General features: G+C 37.4%; 1 protein-coding gene across 5 annotated transcripts in view; it reads right to left on the reverse strand.

The window, feature by feature from the left end:
- The window catches only part of pid1 (phosphotyrosine interaction domain containing 1), a 55,238-nt gene extending 32,549 nt beyond the window's left edge, over positions 1-22,689 (reverse strand). For all 5 annotated transcript variants that reach the window (XR_015514298.1, XR_015514297.1, XR_015514296.1 and 2 more), the window contains exon 1: positions 22,494-22,689. Coding sequence is in view for 1 of the 5 variants with exons in the window: in NM_001013504.2 (NP_001013522.2) it covers positions 22,494-22,523 (30 nt within the window). In the remaining 4 variants the exon portion in view is untranslated. The remainder of the gene's footprint in view (positions 1-22,493) is intronic.
- Between the last annotated feature and the right edge of the window lie 293 nt (positions 22,690-22,982).

Here is a 22,982-nt window from a genome sequence, read left to right on the forward strand (position 1 = left end):
TATATATATATATATATATATATATATATATATATATATATATATGTATATATATATATATATATATGTGTGTGTGTGTGTGTGTAAGAAATTATTATTGTTATTATTAAATACATAGAGCACTTGTAAACAAATGTTATTGTAAGGAAAGAAATTGGTAAATAGAGTTAAAAATAATCTTCTTAAAAAAAAAAAGTTATTGAGATGGATTGTTGGTGATTGTATGGCTGTTGGCCAGACTAGGTAGGAATACATGAACAAAGGAAAATTAAGAACTGTTTAAAAAAAAAGATTTAAGACCTACAACACAATATTTCAGTAAATTTAAGACTTTTTAAGCCCCAAAATTTAGATTTTTGAGATTTAAGGCATTTTAAGTCTTTTTAAAACCCAGCGGACACCCTGTGCAGACACCGAAATGGGATGTTTTGTTGTGCTTTACCTTAGTTAGTGAAACAAATATGTTGCACAAGCACTAATAATAATACAAATTATCACTGAAAGTATCTGCAAAAAGTACATACAGATAAGAGCTATTGCGAAGAAATCCAGCCTTCTTCTGGGCTCTACAACATACACCAAAATAACTAATAACACGAGCTGAACAACTCAAATTGCACTCAATGTTAATGTGAGTGTTCATGAAAGAGCAGCAGAATCATTTATCAGAGCTGAACTAATTGAACCATGTGTAAATGTGTGCCCATGGCATGCTGTGTGTGTGTGTGTGTGTGTATGAGAGATGGACTCAGTGTTTAACACATTATACCGGCGTTTGTGGCTCTGTCTTGCAGTGATGACTTTAACAAGAGCATGCGAGTCTCTGGTCGTTCATATATCACTCACACAGAGAGACAGAAAGAGAAAAACACAAGAGTTGGAGACAATGGAAACGGTTCAGGCAGATCTCTGGCGGCTATCAGCTTGATTACATCTGACAAGCCTCATATTTCATATGCGCGCAGATTTAGCTGACTTCTGGCAACATTCCTCGGCAGTTCTGGACTCCGAAATATAGGTCAGAATCATATAAACAGAGTCTCCGCTCTTAAAGGAGTATTTTGGAGTGAAACGCAACAGTCTTCACGATGCCTGCCAATATCTGCAACAATTCAAAACACTGTTTTCTTGGCCTTCACTGCTGCCAAAGGCCTTCGCTTAATGACTTCCACAATTCGACTACAAAGCCTCGAGTTCACAGTCTCCACTCATCTTCAGGGACATTTGTAGACACCCGGAACACTATTAAGCCAACGTTTTTAAAACTAGTTTGTTTTAACTCTGGTTCCTGCTTGAATTTTAAGGTGTCCCCCTTAGATTTTAAAGGCCCAATTACACATTTGGTGTTATTAAAGTGGAGCTATTACGCAAAAATCACTTTTATAAAAGGTTTAAACACTTTGACTGACATTCTCCTTTTGTACGTGTCAGAGGGAGAAAGCCCCGCCCATTAGTGACTAGATCTCCCTCATTAGCATAAACAGCCCTGATTGAATGTTATTCCGGTTTTGCCGCTATGCTGACACATAGGTGTTTTTTAGCTCCGCCCCACTTTTGAAAAGAGCACAATCTCATTTGAATTTAAAGCGACAGTCGCCAAATCCTCACAATTAGGATCAAAGCCTAAAAGAGGCAGTTTCAAAGAGTTATAAAACATTATTTGTGTGGTATTTGGGCTGAAACTTTACATACACACTTTAGGGCAGTGGTCCCCAACCCCCGGGCTGCGAACCGATACCGGTCAGTGGATCAATTGGTACCAGGTTGCACAAGAAATCATTAATTATTTAAGTTTTATTTATTATCTGAGTTTTAACTATTGTATTCTTATACTATTGTAAACAACTGTATTCTTCATGTTATATCTCGGTCACTTGAGCGCCAAAATTTAAACCACATGCTAGCAAAAAGCAGATGCTATGGAAAGTTTCTTTGCGAAGGGGAAAACACCCAGTGAAGGAACTGAGAACTGCCAAGGAATGGATCCGCAACCCAACTGTCAACAAATTAGGTGAATTCAGCATGTCTGTGAAAGAAGTTGAACTGCTGGATTTGCAAATGACGGCATCTTTGTTCACATATTGCATTTTTTCCAAGAGCAAGCTATTTTCAATGGAGGCGGGCGCTCCCAATATGCGCGCAATATGCTGCGAGCACACTCCGAGTCACGTGACAAGGACTGACAAATCAGCTTCATATTTTGTATCTAATAGACACATTAGGGCTGGGCAATAAAATTGGTATCGATATTTATTGAGCGAATACCATTATCAATAATTAATTAAAAAAAAAAAAAAGATTAAGTATGAAGTTTTAGTATGAAGGCTATAGCTTTATTAAAATGTGGCTGCTGAGCATGTGCCTTGGAAGCAATGCCAATAAGCTTTTGGTGCAAGTTTGTCATTTCAAGTCTGACAGCGACACGCACATGCTGTGCAAGCATTGCACATGTGACTTTTGTGCATTTTCCATGCGCATCTAGTTGAAAACTAGCCCCTACTAGTCCCAACTAGTCCCAACGTTTCTGAATGCGACACGTGCACCGCGACTCATGCAAGTAGAACAAACCAATCTGCTTCATACATTGTATAGAATATACACATTTCAGTAATAGCAGTAGACTAGTTACCGCAGAAAACATAGCGCACCCAATGACTTTTGTAAATGGTTAAGGAAACCATGTGCTCGCCACTTAAGGTCAGTACAACAACAACACATGCGAAAATGATTTTTTATTTTAAGAGATCAGATATTTTGCCTAAATATTTTTGGTTTTGACTATTAAAACTATTTGCCTTAGAAATGTTGGTAAATTAAGAGTAGTGGTAAAATTAAAAAATCCTAATATTCCTAAATGTATTGGCTAAAAATAATCAAGAAATATTGATATCGAATGATATGAAACATGATATTGTGAAATTTTTATTGCAATATCGCCCAGCCCTTCGGTAGAATAATTACTTCAGACAAACACAGAACACCCAAACACTGCAGTGCTTTTTGATTTTCTCCATAAATAAGCAATGTTTTGTCAACTTATCATCCTTTGAGAAAACGGTTGATAGTCGCCTAGAAATCTACGTAGAACCCCCCACAGGGATGGTAAAATTATCCAACGTTGAGCGTTATGTAGGAATAAAATAGGTTGGAGAGCACTGCTCTAGGGACATCAGAGACTTAAGCCTGGTTTATACTTGTTTAGCTTTTCCTGAACACTTCCTGAATGTACAAGTGGCTTAAACTCGCTCATTTTGAGGCAGGAACCGGCAGACGTACAACAGCTGTAACTATGAGGTAAACACAAAACCAAACTTTTCATCCGGAGCTCCTTCACAGGACTCCACACTTGTAAACAATCGCTCCATCGGGGTCGCGCAATTCACGCGGCTCTTGGTCCCGCCCAGACTCGTCAGCGCTACCAAGCCGACCAATCAGAGCTTGCGCTACAAGTCTTTGCAACGTGTAGTTAAATTTTTCGAGAGGTTCACATCAGCGACGCCGACGGCCACAGCGTAGGGCTATGCGTCAATGCCGGAGCATACGCGTGCATTGGACGCAGAAGTATAAATCAGCCTTTATATTACATCCTGTAAAAAAAGGTCATAATAGGCCACCTATAAGATGCATTATCATATTCACAAGTGGATGACTCTAAATAAAGGTGGCAATCTTTTTGAGCCACTTCTTCAGGCAGTTGAAAACACATTTAAGAATGAACTAAATTATTTCGAACAAAATCCATCCAAAATGAAGCTATTTTTGAGTTTGTTTTGGCAGATCAAACAAAACATCTCACTAAAGCAAAATTTGGGGAGTTTGTTTTGGCTTCTTAACATCTTTTACAGACCTCAGGTTTATGTTAAAAAAAAAAAAGTTTGTTCCAACTAATAGCCATTTTAAAATCATATTCATTGACACAATCTTTTAAATCATAAGTTTTATGCATTTGCCAGCAAAATGATTTAAATTTAGCATGACTGATTGCTTGTATGTTTTAATAAGAACAGTTCACAATGACTGTGTAGCTTTTTACATAAAAAATAAATCTGTTATGCTGAATGATAATGCACATATACTTTTTGAGATTTATATTTGACAAATATGCACTGCCTGGCTAAATATGAGCAGTCTTTACCGCAGTGATTAATTTGTTTTTGCCGTGTTATACATTTGGCAGCAATTCTCTTTATCCTAATGGATTCAATGTGTAGCTTTTTTCTTTTTCTTAAACAACCATGTCGGAAGACATAAAAATAAACACGGCATGGATGATGTTTCAACAGTGGGTTCAGTACTTTGTGTTCTTGCGGTTTCATCAGCCAATCAGCAATGTCATGATTTCATTTCACCGCAGCTCCAAACTTATCTACAGCTCATTTGCAGCACTGAAAAAAATGATTCATTGGATTTACTCAACTTTTTTTAAGGTAAGTGGTTGCAAAGTATTTAAATGAGCTGAATTTAAACAAACTACATATAGTAATGTTCAACTGTTTTAGTTTGTTATCGTCTTTTGGAAGCTGTTTGGACAGACCTGTGTGCAGGTATAATGCGTCCACAGTCATATTGAAGTGATAAAAACAAAATAAATCTTTTTTTTTTTTTTTTACATTTCCTGATAGTAAAATAGGATCCAAATCCCTTCTATTTTGAAGCCAATCTCAACATGACATAGGAGTGCCGTTTCCTCTTCCACCGAATTGATTGACAGACTCGTATTGACATGTCTCCATATTAACAAGAGAGGACATGTGCAAAGCAACTGGGATGAAAAGATCTGTTCAGCTCTCTGTGATCATCAATCATCGTCAAATGTGATCAAGAATGAGTCTTACAAGTGTAAAACGTTTTTAAAACAGCGCATGTTAAAGAATTATAGAGATTTAGCTCAGCTTTACTTCATCACCACAGCCGCAGTAAGTTATAAAAGAAGATGCTTCAATCCCGGTTTGTTGACGTTAAATCAGGTTTATTTTGTACATTATTATAACGGATATCCATACAGCAGTGGATATTAATGTGTATCATGTCACATTTGCTGTGCAAAAACAGTGCAAACTTGTGCATTTTGTAACAACATTGTGTAATTCATCATTCTCATTGACTAACTCAACAACAAATACATCAAATAATCATTGGGAATGTTCCTACTGTAGTATTTCTCACAAATGTTAAGTGAGATCTGCTTCCTTAATGTCTGTCACTGTGCTGTTTGTCTAGGGTACACTCTGACAGGCACGTGCAAACGGTGGATGGGGAGCATCCAACTAGCATTAGAGGCCACAAAAACAGCTACAAGATGCTCAAAGCTGAACATTACAAACTTTCAAAAGCTATAATAAATAATCTGATGGGTGTTTTGAGCTGAAACTTAACAGACACACTCTGGAGACACAAAAGACTTCTCTTAAATCTTGAAAATAGGGGTCAAATAGGTGCCCTTTAAATTCAGGCCACATAATCAGCCACATAAACTTTTTTTGCAATTCATTTTATTCTGATTGACACAAAAATAAATGTGTCCAACACAACGTTTTTTGCAAAAGATGCAAAGAATGCAAGCTGCTCTCCAAAGGCGATTTATTGGGCCATTTGAAAGCCGACTTTCACACAGAGATAGTACGCCAATGCTAGGTTGCAAAGAATGAGAGTGTGACCAGACAAAAGCTCGTAAGTTCCAGTGTGGGTGTCTGTCGGGATGTGCGTATAACTTTACGAGGGTCCGTGTTGCGTTTCACATGCACCCGCCAGGGCCAATTCAGGACAGACACGTAGGAGGTCCCATACAGGACGCAAAAGTCCAAGACAAAATGGTGTGGGAAGACGCCAGTGGCAGAGGAAAACCTCAAAGGCAATGCCCACTTTCAGCAAAACACCAATCAATGTCAAGCAGACTGATGCGAAGGGAGCGTTAAACCAACACTAGCACACACACACACACACTGCTTAACTGTAAATACATTCATTTTCACATATTTTGCAGACACACACACCCTAACATAAGCTCTCTGTGAACCCTGTTGGAGATCCCTGCCAGACTTTAGAGAAACTAACGACAGACAGACATATCTGTGGTTTACCCTCAAACTCACTCAACACACACACACACACACACACACACACACACACACACACACACACACACACACACACACACACACACACACACACACACACACACACACACACACACACACACACACACACACCAAATGATATTCTTGGAAACGCTGCATTGTAACAGAATAAGGCCGTATTGTACTGAAGTCCTCTCAATTAATCCTTTAAAGAACACCCGAAACACATACTTCATTTAAACGCCAAACCCAAATCTCGCCTCTTCGTGCAAACACACAACAGAAAGATTGGATGTAACTTGAAGGTGGGTTCACTTCAGTTCACGGACTACGTTTACACGGACATCAGTAATCAAATTATTTGCCTTAATCTAATTAAGACAATAAAGCAAAGCAGTGGCGCAGTAGGTTGTGCTGTCGCCTCACAGCAAGAAGGTCGCTGGTTCGAGCCTCGGCTCAGTTGGAGTTTCTGTGTGGAGTTTGCATGTTCTCCCTGCGTTCATGTGGGTTTTCTCCGGGTGCTCCGGTTTCCAGTCCAAAGACATGCGGTAGAGGTGAATTGGGTAGGCTAAATTGTCCATAGTGTATGAGGGTGTGTCTGAAAGTGTGTGTGGATGTTTCCCAGAGATGGGTTGCGGCTGGAAGGGCATCCGCTGCGTAAAAACTTGCTGTATAAGTTGGCGGTTCATTCCACTGTGGTGACCCAGTATTACTAAAGGGACTTAGCCGACAAGAAAATGAATGAATCCTCCATTCGTTTCCAAACCTTTTCTCTTTTTGTAATTGAGAATGTTGGTAAAGACTTTTCCTTACAATGGGAAAATTTTTTTGTTTGGTTTTGTTAATTATAAAACAGAAGCTATAAATAAAGCCTCGTCTGTTTCGTAAAGTGCGTGCGCAGTCAGCGGTGGTACGCAACACAGTGCCAGGCGAAAGTATAAATCAGCCTTAAGAAGGCTAATAATGCTGACCTTAAAATGTTAAAAAAAAAAAAAAAAAAAAAAAAAAGTAAAACTGCTTTTATTCTAGCTGAAATAAAACAAATAATACTTTATCCAGAAGACAAAATATTATAGCAAATACTGTGAAAATTTCCTTGCCCTGTTAAACAGTACATCTTTAGAAAAATGGAAAATAATAATTACAGGCAGGTGTGTTTAATCTGGGTTGCAACTGAAATCTGCAGAAAGGCAGATCTCCAGGAACAGGGTTGAGCACCCAGCATATAAGCCTAAATCATGAGTGACATGAAGCATTCTTTCATTTTTTAAGCATTGAATGGGTCATCTTCCAGTAGTTATGAGCGCAAGATGATCATCCCGATTATGCATTCATTAATTTTCCTTCAGCTAAATCCCTTATTTATCAGGGGTCGCCACAGTGGAATGAACCGACAACTATTCCGGCATATGTTTCACACAGCGGATGCCCTTACAGCCACAACCCAATATTGGGAATGTACATATCTTTTATTATTCATTTTCCTCCAGCTTTGTCCCTTATTTTATTAGGGGTCGCCACAGCGAAATGAATCACCAACTACTCCGGCATAGGTTTCAGGCAGCGGATGCCCTTCCAGCCACAACCCAGAACTGGGAATGTACATATACTTTTATAATTTATTCATTCATCATCTTTCTGCTAAGTCCCTTATTTATCAGGGGTCGCCACAGTGGAATGAACCACCAACTATTCCGACATATGTTTTACGCAGCAGATGCCCTTCCAGCCACAACCCAGTACTGGAAACGTACATATATTTTTATCATTCATTTTCCTTCTGCTATAGTCCTTTATTTAACAGTGGTTGCCACTGTGGAATGAACCACCAACTATTCCAGCATATGTTTACACAGCAGATGCCCTTCCAGCCACAACCCAGAACTAAAAATGTATATATATATATATATCATTCATTAATACTCCTTCAGCTTAGTCCCTTATTTATCAGGGTCGCCACAGTGGAATGAACCACTAACTATTCCAGCATATGTTTTACACAGCGGATGCCCTTTCAGTCACAACCCAATACTGGGAATGTACGTATATTTTTATAATTTATTCATACAATATCTTTCTACTTAGTCCCTTATTTATCAGGGGTCGCCACAGAGGAATGAACCGCCATTTATTCCGGCATATGTTTTACACAGTAAATGCCCTTCCAGCCACAGCCCTGAACTGGGAATGTACATTTATTTTTATTATTCATTTTCCTTCAGCTTTGTCCTTTATTCATCAAGGGCCGCCACTGCGGAATGAACTGCCAACTATTCTAGCATATGTTTTATGCAGTGGATGCCCTTCCAGCCACAACCCAGTACTGGGCATGTACATAAATTTTTATCATTTATTCATTCATTTTCCTTCGGCTTAATCCCTTATTTATTAGGGTTCGCCACAGTGGAATGAACCACCAACTACTCTGGCATACGTTTTTACACAGAGGATGCCAACCCAGTACTTCATCCTGATTATGATGAGGGTCAAACCAGGAGCTCAATTAAAGTTTCAAGATAAAAAAAAAACACTGAATATACACACCAGAACACTTGCAAATCACAGAAAGGGAGAAAACAGAATGAGACTGAGCATCGCCATCAACACAGCGATGCCCGTTCCCATGGAAACGCCACAAAGAGAGAGCCTGCCGGTCGTCATGGTTACCATGCAGCGGACACTCAGAGTGCTTCATTACATTTTGAGAAAAAAACCCAACAACAAAAGTGTTGCGTTCGGGAAAGAATCAGCGTGCACGAGTGTTTGAGAGAAGCACAAGAATTAGATCTCATTTCAATTGCATTGTCAGGAAAATCGATGAAATCCCTTTGTTAACGGCAACATCAAGATCACTTAGGGTGGCACGGGAAGAATTGTACCATGCATGGGTGAGCTGAGGGATCTTTTGAGACCACTATTAAATAAGTATTATGCTCCAATTACAGAGAGACCCTCAGGCTGAGTCCAGCAGAAATGATGCCCTGATCTGTAATGCCAAGAATGCGCGTGTTTGTGCAATCCTGGCTGAGATAACACATGACAGAACGTTCCCTGTTATTTTAGACAGCAAGGTAGGAGTAATCTGAAGTGTGCGCTCGTCTCAAAGCCTCAGAAGATATCCATGTCACTATATACACTCAAGAAGATTTCCAGTCTGAGTTCTAGTGCATTATAAAGTGATCAAAATTTTACTTGTTTGGATATTATGTATACGATTTCAGAAAAATCGAACGTTGCAATAAGGCTGCAACTAACGATTATTTTAATAATCCGATTAGCGATTATTATTTTTCGATTAATCGATGAATCGGATAAAAAAAAGCATTAATTTCTAACAGTTTATTCAAAAAAGCTCATCCCTGAGCTATTATAATAATAATAATAATAATAATAATAGGCAAGGCAAGTTTATTTATATAGCACATTTTATACACAGTGGCAATTCAAAGTGCTTTACATAAACAAGAGTAAAAGAGACAGGTGTAAGAAAATTAAAAGAAATAATAAAAATAAAAATTATAAAAATAAGAATAAAAAAATAGATAAACAGATAAAAATGTGTTAAAATGTTATAAGATAATGAAAAAAGATTTTTAAAAAAGTAGTTTTAAGTAAGTAAGTAGTTTTGTCCTGTTTTTAATTCAAATATCTAAATATTTTTAAATCAAGATACATACTAGACACTTGAGATAGCATTAGAAATTATGTGGTTTTCTGAAAAAAAAAACTCCAAATTAAGTGATTTTTTGTTTAAAACAAATAAAAGGTAAATTATTTGTGAATTGGATATGAAAAAAAATCTTGAGATATCATCTCAAACAAGTTTTACCAGTTCACATAAACTTGTGAGTGATCGCAATCTATAACATGAGATGGTCATCGCCATGTTTACTTGCGGCCGCACGTTTGCCTTATTAATAAAAAACAGAACACGCAGGATTCATCACGCAAATTCACCTGTTACTCCCCAAATACATGCAAGTAAGTGGCTGGTGAACTTAGAGAAGAGTAGACTCAGCTTTATAGTTACTTTCACTGTGTGTATTGTGTATCTGATTTGAATAAAACACATCTGCAAATTATATTTGAATGGACTGTTAGACTTGTGTGTTTTTACAAACTCTAAATGTAATGTTTTCATGTGTGTACTTACATGTCTAAAACATTACTTAAGCATTAGGAGGTTAAAACGCTGCATAATTGTGTTAATATGACATGTCTTTCTCAGCGGGTTAAGTTGGTTTTGTTTTCGGAAAAAAAAGAAGCACTTTTCCGACGGTCCCTTACTGAGAGATCTGCTCAGGGCGAGCTCTATCTAGCTCAGCGCCAGACACCGCGCCAAAGTTCAGTTTCGATTTCTCAGTTGCCGCTTTAAATGTAAATGAGCTAAAGCTAACTTGTCATGCTTTTCAAGCAGGATAACGAGTAAAACATCAGCACCAGGGACTTTACAGTCCTTACTTCAAAACGGAACAAAAGTAGGACCCTGCTGTTAACCTCTTTTCCTCCTCATCCCTGTCTATGAGGCGGCAAACTCTGTATCAGTGCGCGAGAGACCATGTTCACTTCGCTCCGCGCTGAAGTAAAGAGTATTTTAATAATCAAACGTCCCCGTGTCGCACGACACAACGAATCAATTATGAAATTCATTGCCAACGCTATTAGTAATCGATTTTTATAGATTTAATCGATTCATTGTTTCAGCCCTACATTGCAATATTTAATTTTTCTGCAATATAAATAAAATATCAACAGATGACTTGAATATCTGTATTTGGAAAGAATGAATCATTTTACATTGACTGGGATGGTTTCGTAGGGGAGTGAATCACGCATACAATACTTAAAAAAAACTAGAGGACAGGACATAAATAAAATAAACTGTGTTTTACAGATTTTTAACAATATTCAGGTAGAGTAATTGAATGATCACATGTAAAATAACACTGTGTTGTCATCATCGGATAAACAATTCAATAAAAATAATCATTACTAAAGTTATAAATGGTTAAAATGCCTGAATGTATTTAAAATCCTCAAAAACACATGAAAACTATAAACTATAATCCAGACTCAACATTGCACATGCTGCGATGTGACTTATATCGTTATCAATAATCGACTATTGTGAACATTGCGATATCGATGTTGAAACAATATATTGTGCAACCCTAGTTGTCACGATACTGGAATTTCCAACTTCGATACGATACTTTGAAAAATATCGATATTTAATACCATTTTCGTTACTGTGGGGAACAAATTTTGCAATAATAAAAGTATGCAAATGAATTAAAACGGAAAAGAAGAGCTAAGGCGAGGCAGTGGCGCAGAAAGTAGTGCTGTCGCCTCACAGCAAAAAGGTCGCTGGTTCGAACCTCGGCTCAGTTGGCGTTTCTGTGTGGAGTTTGCATGTTTCCTCCGGGTGCTCCGGTTTCCCCCACAGTCCAAAGACATGCGGTACAGGTGAATTGGGTAGGCTAAATTGTCCGTAGTGTATGAGTGTGTGAATGTTTCCCAGAGATGGGTTGGAAGGGCATCCGCTGCGTAAAAACTAGCTGGATAAGTTTAATAAAGGGACTAAGCCAACAAGACAATGAATGAATGAATGAAAGAAAAGCTAAAACATATAATGCTTATAACAGGTAGCACAAATAATATTAATACCATAAAACTTCCTACAATACTATAACATTTTGTAAATACTCCAAAATTGGCTTCATTCTGTACCACTGTCATCTCATTTATTTTCTTCCTGAGAAAAATGCTAAATTATTTGATGTGGTGATCAAAACAACACCACAAATGCTGTAAATTGAGCCTCGTTTTGATTAAATCCAGAATGAGATGCAGTTACACACTGACTACAGCGAGAACTTTCAGTCTTATTTTAAAATGAGCAAATGTGTGAAAAGGCACAAGTACATGCCGGTCTGCACAAACTCACCGAACCACAAGGGTCTGACAAAAATGAAATGGATCTCGAGATGGCCTGTTAAGACCCATAAGTGTGGGGTTACACTGGGTGGGACGATGTGAAAATGGCCAAATTCTTGAGCCTTGAATCTAATGTATTCTTCATATTATGGCTGCTTTCACAGATTATACTATTATGAGACATGAGATCTGACTGTAGTGTTGATGCCATAATCCTATTCTCTTCAAATCTCCATAATGCAATGCTCTTAAGAATACACGCAATCCTTCTAAAGGCAGCATTTTATAAGATTATAGAACAGTTCACCAAAGATCCAGAGAACTAGACTTTATATGGACAGACCAGCATCTTTATCTAACGTGTACGCGTCTGAAACTACCGTAGCTTACATTATAGCCTGGTCAATGCACTAAGGCCATGTTTACATTAGCGCGTTTTAGTTTTAAAATGGTGTTTTAGATCAAAAACGATTTGAGTCCACACTTGCGTTTCACCTAGCGTTTCTGAACATATCTCCGTCCACACTATGCCACCAAAAACGTATATCACATGACCATTCGCGCACTCTGGGTATGTGCGTTCTAGTATAAACAGGAAGCATGTGTCTCGCCCCGCATTTTGTTATTGTTAGTCAACAAACGTAAGTTGAACAATGAACGCGATGGCAAAGAAAGCAAGAGAGGTATTTTTGTGGACAGACGACGAGGTCGAGTTGTTACTAAACGTAACAAATGAATAACTGCACAATGGTGCCTAAAACAGACAATAGTGCAAGCAACGCTCCCATTTCTGTGTCCATGTTGTTTACATTGAAGGCTGGTCTGCTGTCTTCTGGTAGCATTAAAGCCATGTGTTTTAGTCATGTGATAGGGGCTTGACGAATAAGGGAAGGATACGCAATGACACAAAAGCACCAATCAGGTAGCGAATGTCTGCAGCCCCGCCTCCATTTTTAGATGTCTCCGTTTTCCCCCATCCACACTGAGACGGAGCAGCAGCGTTTCAGAATGAAAAACAGCCTCTCCAGCATTTACAAAATGCTCCGTTACGGCACTCGAAAACTCCGGCATAGTGAGGACGGATGGCGTAACCGTAGCAAAACGTATGCGTTTTCAAACTAAAACGCATTAGTGTAAACGGGGCCTAAGTTAACGTCAAAGAACTAGTGGTGACAAAAAAAAAAAAAAAAAAAACATGCACTGTAGTTGCTTCGCACGTCTTGATTTGGCCGTGAAGCTCATCAGTTCACCGAACTCACCGCTGTTTACAGAGTGTAACCACAGATACAGGGACATTGCCGTTTCAAAGTCACATCAATCAGCTGGTTTGTCTCTAAGCTGACATACGAGCAATCCGCTGATGAATCGCGACTTTAAAATACTCCAGAGTCCCTGTATCTGTGGTTACTTGTAACTATACAGTAAGACCCCGTTTACACTAATGCATTTTAGTTTGAAAACGCAAAGGTTTTGCTGTGGTTACGCCGGAATTTTCGAGTGCCGTAACGGAGCGTTTTGGAAACGCTGGAGAGGCTGTTTTCATTCTGAAACGCTGCTGCTCCGTCTCAGTGTGGATGGGGGAAAACGGAGACATCTGAAGACGGAGGTTGGGCTGCAGACATTCACAACCTGATTGGTGCTTTTGTGTCATTGCGTATCCTTCCCTTATTCGTCAAGCCCCTATCACATGACTATAACACATGGCTTTAATGCTACCGGAAGACAGCAGACCAGCCTTCAATGTAAACAACACGAACACAGAAATGGGAGCGTTGCTTGCACTATTGTCTGTTTTAGGCGCCATTGTGCAGTTATTCATTTGTTACGTTTAGTAACAACTCGACCTCGTCGTCTGTCCACAAAAATACCTCTCTTGCTTTCTTTGCCATCGCGTTCATTGTTCAACTGACGTTTGTTGACTAACAATAACCAAATGCCGAGTGAGACACATGCTTCCTGTTTACACTAGAACGCACATACCCAGAGTGCGCGAATGATCACGTGATATAGGGTCTTGGTGGTGTAGTGTGGACGGAGATATGTTCAGAAACGCTAAGTGAAACGCAAGTGTGGATGCGGATCGTTTTTGATCTTAAACACAATTTTAAAGCTAAAACGCACTAGTGTAAACGGGGCCTAAGAAAGAATTCCAAATAATCCATCTTTCAAGCAATCATTAATGATTTATGATGTTAATGTTAACCACTGAAAGAAGAACGCTCATGACATACCAAGTTTGAAGTTTTAACGATGACTTGAATGGATTTAGGTCATGGAGCATAGTGTAATAATAACAGATCATTTAAAACGACCAAAATGACCTATATGCTTTATAACCAACCACCATTCAGACTAACAAACTTAAGCGTATAATCAGCTGCATTGGTTCAGGAAGGGAAACTTTTAATCCTGAGCTCACTTTGCACAGAACCGTGGTGGTTTAATAAAATCTTGCTGATGTTACATGGTTTTTAAAATCCTTTATAGTGGTTAACTACAGTTATTTTGCCATGCATAGCAGCACATTTTGTTTATCAAATCCATCGTAGCTGCTTTCAAAAGAGTTTACTATGCTATTTAATCAGTGTCGTCGTGCCAAACTCTATGAGGAAAGATTGTGCAAGTTCATCTGGCATAGTCTGTCCCTCTCCACATCTGGATAATATTACAAACAGTGGAGACGTGAAGCCCAGCACCCCGGGAGATAAAAATACTTGACGTGAACTTTTATTTTTATTTAAAGGAGATTTACAGGTAAATCTAAATCTGGACTTCTAACTGGATGAATCCGCATGCTTGAATTTATCTGGCTAACTACTATTCGGACGTCGGTGTCGATCTCCTGCACAGTTAACCAGTAAATAATAAAACAAAATGCACAGCTTGGTAACAGATGTGCTGTACAGGAATAAACCCGGTTTCAGATGCCATTCAGGAACAGTGAGATGGTACCAAATGCAGCATCTTGAACTGGTTTTCTTGACACACCGACTTAAAAACATAACGATGTGAAGCCAAATTCCACTTTACGCCTCAGGATACCCTCAATTTTCATGACTTTTTCATGATCTTTTAAATTTGTTTATAAAGATTAACATCTACAAGAAAATTCAGTTTAAGTAGGGACGTATATTTTGGGAATTATTTAATAATCTTGTTAGTTGCTAGTTCAAGATGGCTGAGCATCTCCTATTCTACAGAGATGTTGTTGATTTTAAGTTGGTAGCTAGTTTGTTGCTGCTAATAACCAGTTGATAACCAGTCAGAAAGCAATCAGAGCACATGGTTTAAAGTGAATTTTAGCAGGTTTTGGACACTTTTCAGAGAAGACTAGATTAAAACTCCCATGGCTCAGTTTTTTTTAAAGTAATCCAGTGGGATTTTGGATGACGGATTGGATCAAATCTTGGAAATTGGTTTTTCAAAAGTAACAGAGAGATTTTAGGGTGCTTTCACACCTACACTTTTGTTTCGGAACGTATATTGTTTGCCCAGTTAGCGCGGTTCGTTTGGCATATGTGAACAGGGCAATCGCGCTCTGTTCTGCGCCAAAGTAATCGCTCCGAGATCGCTTGAATGAGGTGGTCTCAGCTTGATTGAAACGAACCCTGGAGTGGTTCGATTGCAGTGAGAAAGCGATCCGATCCGAGCGCGGTTATATCACAGTGTTTTATGGATATGTAATAGGCTTACGGCTATATGAAGAGAGAATTATGAGAATGGCGGGAAGTTTCGCGAGTCTCCGGATGCCCGCAAACGAGTGATGATCTCCCGGTAATCTCGCCTCTCCCTCCCGGTCCTCAAATAGGCTACGTCGCGCACCCTTCTCACCCCTCCTCACCGCGTCTCTTCTCAGACACGTCGCGCGCGCACACCCTGTCAATCACCACCAAACCACCACCTCTCCTGACAGCTTAGCAGGACGCTGCAAAATAAACCCTGACACTCTGACCAATGTAAGGAGAGTTTACCCGCACGTGACTTGTTGTAGCTCTTTTGGTCCGATTAGAAACTTTGCAGTGTGAAAGCTCCAAGAGCAAAGAGCAACAATGTAACAATTGTAATCTCTGTTTCGGAACAACTGAATCGATTCACAGGTGTGAAAGCACCCGTATATTAAAATCAGACCATGTAATCCAAACTTACATTTGATTTGGATCAAACCTGCCCTTTGGGTTATTCAGAACTTTGAACTCAGTTTGGGATCTACTTGATCTAAAAAAAAGAAAAAAAAAAGAAAACAGGATTATCCTGATCCCATCAGAAGGGTGGATTCATTTGTGATTTATTTATTTATTATTTATTTATTGCCACATCAGCAACTTATAGCTATTTTGTGGCAAAATGTATATACATAAATATTACATGATAAAAACAAATTCCTATTACAATAAAAAGTTGATTCATTTGTGATTTTTTAACCAAATGAACCAACTAAAATATATAAGTGAATGCTCGCAAACTTAATGGTTACTGATGATGAATAAATTCCTTCATATTTGAAGCCTATATGAAGCATGTCACATCTAATGAGATATGGTAAACAACAACAAAACAATATCAAAGCAGAATTGTATTAAAACAAAAAAAAATAATAAAAAAATTAAATTTGCTGATTACAGCGCTTCTGTTTCTTATCATTAATACAAACGATGACTGTTTGTGGCCACTGGTATTTTCCCTACCTGTTGCACTTTGCCAAGCCAGTAAGCTACACTGATAGTTAGACATGGGACGATAACCCGTTTCAAGGTATACTGCAGTTTGGAAACGTCAAGGTTTTATAACTGCTCAAATTTTCTGTAATATACCGTAGGAACTTTATGCAAGTTTTGGTTTTTAATGTATTTTTTTAACACCATTTTACTTAGTTTTTTGGCAACAGTATCTCCACATCAAAAGCTACTGGTTAACACAAGATTCAGCAAACATTTAAAAATAAAACCACTTATAAACTAACATATAAGTATGCTATGGAGATAAACAATGCAGTGGCTTACTTTATATCCAAAGAAAATCTGTAAAGAAATCTGTTTTTTGAAACTAATGAAGATAGCCAAAGTCAATGATTTATTTAAATTATTCAGCCTGACATGTTTACAGTGCCAAAATATTTTATCTTAACATGTTTTATAAATGTTTCTTAAATATAAAATCTAGTGTTTAATGGGTTAAAACAAGTCGTTTTTTTATCCAGACAATAAAAAAAAAAATAATATATATATATATATATATATATATATATATATATATATATATATATATGTATATATATATATATATATATATATATATATATGTATATATATATATATATATATATATATATATATATATATGTATATATATATATATATATATATATATATATATATATATATATATGTATATATATATATATATATATATATGTATATATATATATGTATATATATATATATATATATATATATATATATATATATATATATATATTATTTTTTTTTTTATTGTCTGGATAAAAAAACGACTTGTTTTAATATATATATATATATTTTTTTTTTTTTTTTTTTTTTTTTTTTTAGAGAAGTATTCACAATTCTATGATACCATTTAACCCTAATTTTTTTTTATCCAAGGTTGTCATGCTGTCAGAATCTTATACCAGCCTGTGCCTACTGTTGGTCCCATTTAAGGCTCTGGTAAACTGGATTTGATAAACCTGAAAATTGGCATTTGGATTACAGTGATAAAACAGTCATGAAAGTAAGATAGATCAGTTAATCTTACATATCAAAACGTGGGATTTCCAAATCTGTACCAAATTGATTTGGATTAAATTTTTTTTTTTAAATTGGGCCCAGGAGACCATCTTAAATAGGATAAAAGTAGACTTTTCATCATGAAATCTGTACATCTACACACTTTATAACTTATGTATTTGGTCTGTAATTGCATTTAAGCATAATTTCAAAACAACAAACCGCTATTTATTGGACTGTGAACAATGTTGTACTTTGATAGTCATTGGCTGCTGATATGACTTCACTATTTAGAAATTGCAAAGAATCCTTTTCTGAAATTTGTGAAATACTTTAAATTTAAATTTCTGTTTCTTTTAATGGACTTTAATGTGCTTTTTAATGTGTGGGTAGTTGAATAAATATTTTAAAGCTCACTTTGAGAACTGTTTAGAACTATTTTGCTGGTTTTAGTGGACTTTTCAGAACTTATCATCAAGTAGACAACATAGTTAGGCTTTTCAGTAGCAAATTTGTAATTGACTTTCTATGACAAAGGTCCATTTTGCACCTCAGAATTCCCACACCTTCAACTAATTTCAAAGCCTTTGTCTTGACTTTTAAAGCCTTAGTGTGATTTGCTGATTAACATATGCAAGAAAATCAGTTTAAGCCGGTTTCCTGCTGGTACAAAGTGCCCATTTACTAGCTCAAACTGGCCAAGCACTCAGCACAGATCAAAAGACCATCTTGACCAATGGTAAGGCCAGCTGGTAGCTAGGATTTCCCTCTTAATGACCAGCTATAAACCAGCTACTATATTCCAAAACACAACATGCAGCTTAAACTGGATTATTTTCTTATGGGGAAAACCCAAACATTGTTTATTTGATGGTTTCAGATGGCTTTTGTGCACTTTTTTAAAATAAAAAATGAAAAAGACAGGATGAGAACAAACTTAAAACGCCCATACTGGAAAAGCAGCTTATACCAGCAAAAACTAACCAGTTCAAGCTTTCAGCAGGGACTTTTACACAATCTATTTTACACCTTTGAATTCCTATTATTTTCTACCAATTTCAAAGAAACCATTTATGTGATACTTCACAACGATCAACGTCTACAAGAAAACTCAGTTTACAGTAAGTTTCTGACTGGTACAAGCTTGTAATTAGCTAGTTCACACTGGCCAACCAGTCATTTACTTCAAAGACCATCCTGAGCACTAGCACAGGCTGCTGGTCACTAGATTCTTTTAGTTTTTGCTGCTAATGACTAGCTCCAAAAGACAACGGGTTTTAACTACACTTTTTAAAAAGCCTAAACTACATATACTGGTTTTGGAGGACTTTTCAGAACTGGAAGATCTGTCTAAAGCAAAAAACAGCTTTGGCTTTTCACTAAATTGAGGTACAGTTGGTTTTATATTTGCACATTCGTTCAGTTAAAACATGCGACACGATCTCTATATGGTATTTTGAATACTCAGTCTGAAATGGCACGCAAGTATACACTCAAAACAACATTAGCACTATTTATTTGACTGTAAACAATGTTGATAGTCATTGGCTGCTAATATGATGTTATTATTTATAGTTTGCAAAGAATTCTTTTCTGAAATCGGATTATTAAGACGAACGTCTTTACAACTTTACCTAAATCTTTTCAGCACTGGTAGATCCGCTTAAACCAAAAACCAGCTTGGGCTTTAAACTAAGACCAGTAGAAGAGTAATGACTCTCACGTTTGAATAATTTCTGAGTTATTTCCAGAGCTGGAAAATGACTAAATAAGCAATATTGTCAGGTCTTCCTTGATCTCGAGACCCCTGGTACTAGATTAAAGTAAAGCTGGTTTTATATTTGCACAATCATTTAGTTAAAACTTCGGTACCTAAACAGTTTACCAAGTTATTTTAAATATTCAGTGTAAAATAGCCCGTAAGTATGACTTCAAAACAAGCACTGTTTAATCAACTGCAAACAATGGTGTAGTTTGATCGTCATTGGCTGCTAATGTGATTTCACTATTAAGAGTTTGTAAGTGATAGTTTTCTGAAATGATTTTATTAAGGAGAAAGTCAGAATGTGCGAATAGAACCAACTTTACCTCAATTATCACTAAGACTTGTAGAAAGATCATGACTCACACATGCTTGAATAATTTCTGACTTTTTTTTCCAGAGCTGGAAAATCACTAACTCATTGATATTTTCAGGTCTTGCATGATCTCGAGACCACTGGTATTAGATTGAAGTAAAGTTGGTATTATATTTGCACATTCATTCGGTTACAACTTGTGACACAATTCCTATATTGTTTACCACAGCACTTTCAATATTTAGATTGAAATATCATGTAAATTTGACTTGAAAACAATATTAGCACTGTTTAATTAGCTGTGAACAATGTTGTACTTTGATAGTCATTGGCTGCTAATATGATTTCACTATAAAAAAATTGTAAATAATAGTTTTCTGAAATGATATTATTAAGAAGAAAGTCAGAATGTGCGAATATAAAACCAACTTTACCTCAGTTTTTACTAAGACCTGTAGAAAGATCATGACTCACATGTTTGAATAATTTCTGACTTTTTTCCAGAGCTGGAAAATCAGTAACTCATCGATATTTTCAGGTCTTCCATGATCTCAAACCCCTGGTACTCGATTGAAGTTGGTTTTATATTCGCAAATTCGTTCAGTTACAACTTGTGACATGCTTGCTGTTTTGTTTACCACGGTATTTTAAATATTTGGTCTGAAATCTTTTGTAAATATGACTTGGAAAAGAAACATTAGCACTGTTCAATCGACTGTGAACAATGCTGTACTTTGATAGCCATCGGCTGCTAATATGATTTCACTATTAAGAGCTTGCAAAGAACATTATTAGTGAGAAAGTCCGAATATAAAACCAACTATACCTCAACTTTCACTAAGACCTGTAGAAAGATCATGACAGTTGAATAATTTCTGACTCTCTCCAGAGCTGGAAAATCAGTAACTCATCGATATTTTCAGGTCTTCCATGATCTCAAACCCCTGGTACTCGATTGAAGTTGGTTTTATATTCGCAAATTCGTTCAGTTACAACTTGTGACATGCTTGCTGTTTTGTTTACCATGGTATTTTAAATATTTGGTCTGAAATCTTTTGTAAATATGACTTGGAAAAGAAACATTAGCACTGTTCAATCGACTGTGAACAATGCTGTACTTTGATAGCCATCGGCTTCTAATATGATTTCACTATTAAGAGCTTGCAAAGAATATTATTAGGGAGAAAGTCTGAATATAAAACCAACTATACCTCAACTTTCACTAAGACCTGTAGAAGGATCATGACTCACACAGTTGAATAATTTCTGACTCTTTCCAGAGCTGGGAAATCAGTAACTCATTGATATTTTGAGGTCTTCCATGATCTCAAGACCCCTCGATTGAAGTAGAGTTGGTTTTATATTCACACATTTGTTCAGTTACAACTTGTGACATGCTCCCTATATTTTTACCGCGGCACGTTCAATATAAGCTCTGAAATCTTTTATAAATGTGACTTTGAAAAAAACATTAGCACCGTTTAAACGACTGTAAACAATGTTGTACTGTGATAGTCATCGGCTGCTAAATTGATTTCACTATTAAGAGTTTGCAAATAATAATTTTTAAGAATGATATTATTAAGAAGAATGTCAGAATGTGCGAATATAAAACCAACTTTAACTACATTTTGTCAGCACTGGTAGAGCTGTTTTAACCAAAAACTAGCTTTGGCTTTTCACTAAGATATTGGAAGAGTAATGACTCGAGTGTTTAAATAATTTCTGCTTTTTTTCCAGAGCTGGAAAATCAATAACTCATTGATATGTTCAGGTCTTCCATGATCTCGAGACCCCTGGTACTTGATTAAAGTAAAGTTGGTTTTATATTTGCACATTCGTTTAGTTACAACTTGTGACAAGCTTCCTATATTGTTTACCACGGTACTTTCGACATTTGGTCTGAAATCTCGTGTAAACATGACTTAAGAACAATATTAGCACTGTTTAATTAGCTGTGAACAATGTTGTACTTTGATAGTCATTGGCTGCTAATATGATTTCACGAGTTTGCAAATAATAGTTTCCTAAAAAATTATATTACTAAAGTGAAAGTCTGAATGTGAAAATATAAAACCAACTTTAACTCAATTTTCACAAAGACCTGTAGAAAAATTATGACTCACACATGGTTGAATAATTTCTGACTTTTTTCCAGAGCTGTAAAATCACTAACTCATTGATATTTTCAGGTCTTCCATGATCTCGAGACCCCCTGGTACTAGTAACTAGGTACAGCTAGTAAGAGGAACCACATCAAGGCCTGAAGAACAGCAAGTTCCAGCTCAACTAAAAGTGGCTCCAGCCATTTCAGAGACTGCAGACAGACACAGCAACGGTGTGAAATGGCATTGGGTCTGGAAAAGCACGATATGCTCTGGAGAAATTGTAAAACTTCAGGTCTGTTTTGCGACCAGCTGCAGTCCAGACACTCAGAGCTCCAGCCAAGAGACGCGACACAAAGTTGAGGAGCCATGCAAACGCCAGGACAGCGTTTTATCAGGGAAATAAACAAATAAATGAAAGCTGGATGATGAGCAGGTTTGCTGGATGGGTAGCTCGTGTACCCGCTGGCTGGCCTGCACACTGTAGCTCCAAAATGAACAACAGACATCAGACAAAAAAAGGGTTTCTTGCAGTAATTAGACGGGCAGTCTTACCTGCAATCGCTCCGACGCGGGCTGCCACATTTTACCAGATGATAGGCTCGATTGTCAGGCTGGAAACAGGGATAGTCCAGCTAGAACATCTGCTCGCTGGCGGCGCTTTCTCGCTCCTTCGGTCTCCTCCAAGCAAACCCCGAGGAAAAAAATACAGACAGTGAATTCCAACGGTGCGCAAGAACGAAACTCCGCCTGCGAAAACACGCACAGGCTCTTTTCTTTCTTTCTCTCCCCCTTCCTCTGTTTCTCCGTGTCATCCGCCCCCTCTCGACCGCTGCTGTTCTAACAGTGACCGGCAGAGGGTGCTTCTGTGCGGAACTGTAGAGCAGGGGTTCCCAATCTTTTCAGCCTGCGACCCCAAAAATGACAATGACAGTGACTCGTGACCCCCAATATCCTCTGAGGTGGTTATAAATACAGAAACCTTGCATGCAATGGCGCACACACTCCAATAGACCCAATTCTATTCTTCGTTTATTTTATTTA

This window comes from Danio rerio, chromosome 18 (assembly GCF_052040795.2).
Source record: "Danio rerio strain M-AB ecotype USA chromosome 18, GRCz13ab, whole genome shotgun sequence".
In the NCBI taxonomy this organism is placed as follows: domain Eukaryota; kingdom Metazoa; phylum Chordata; class Actinopteri; order Cypriniformes; family Danionidae; genus Danio; species Danio rerio.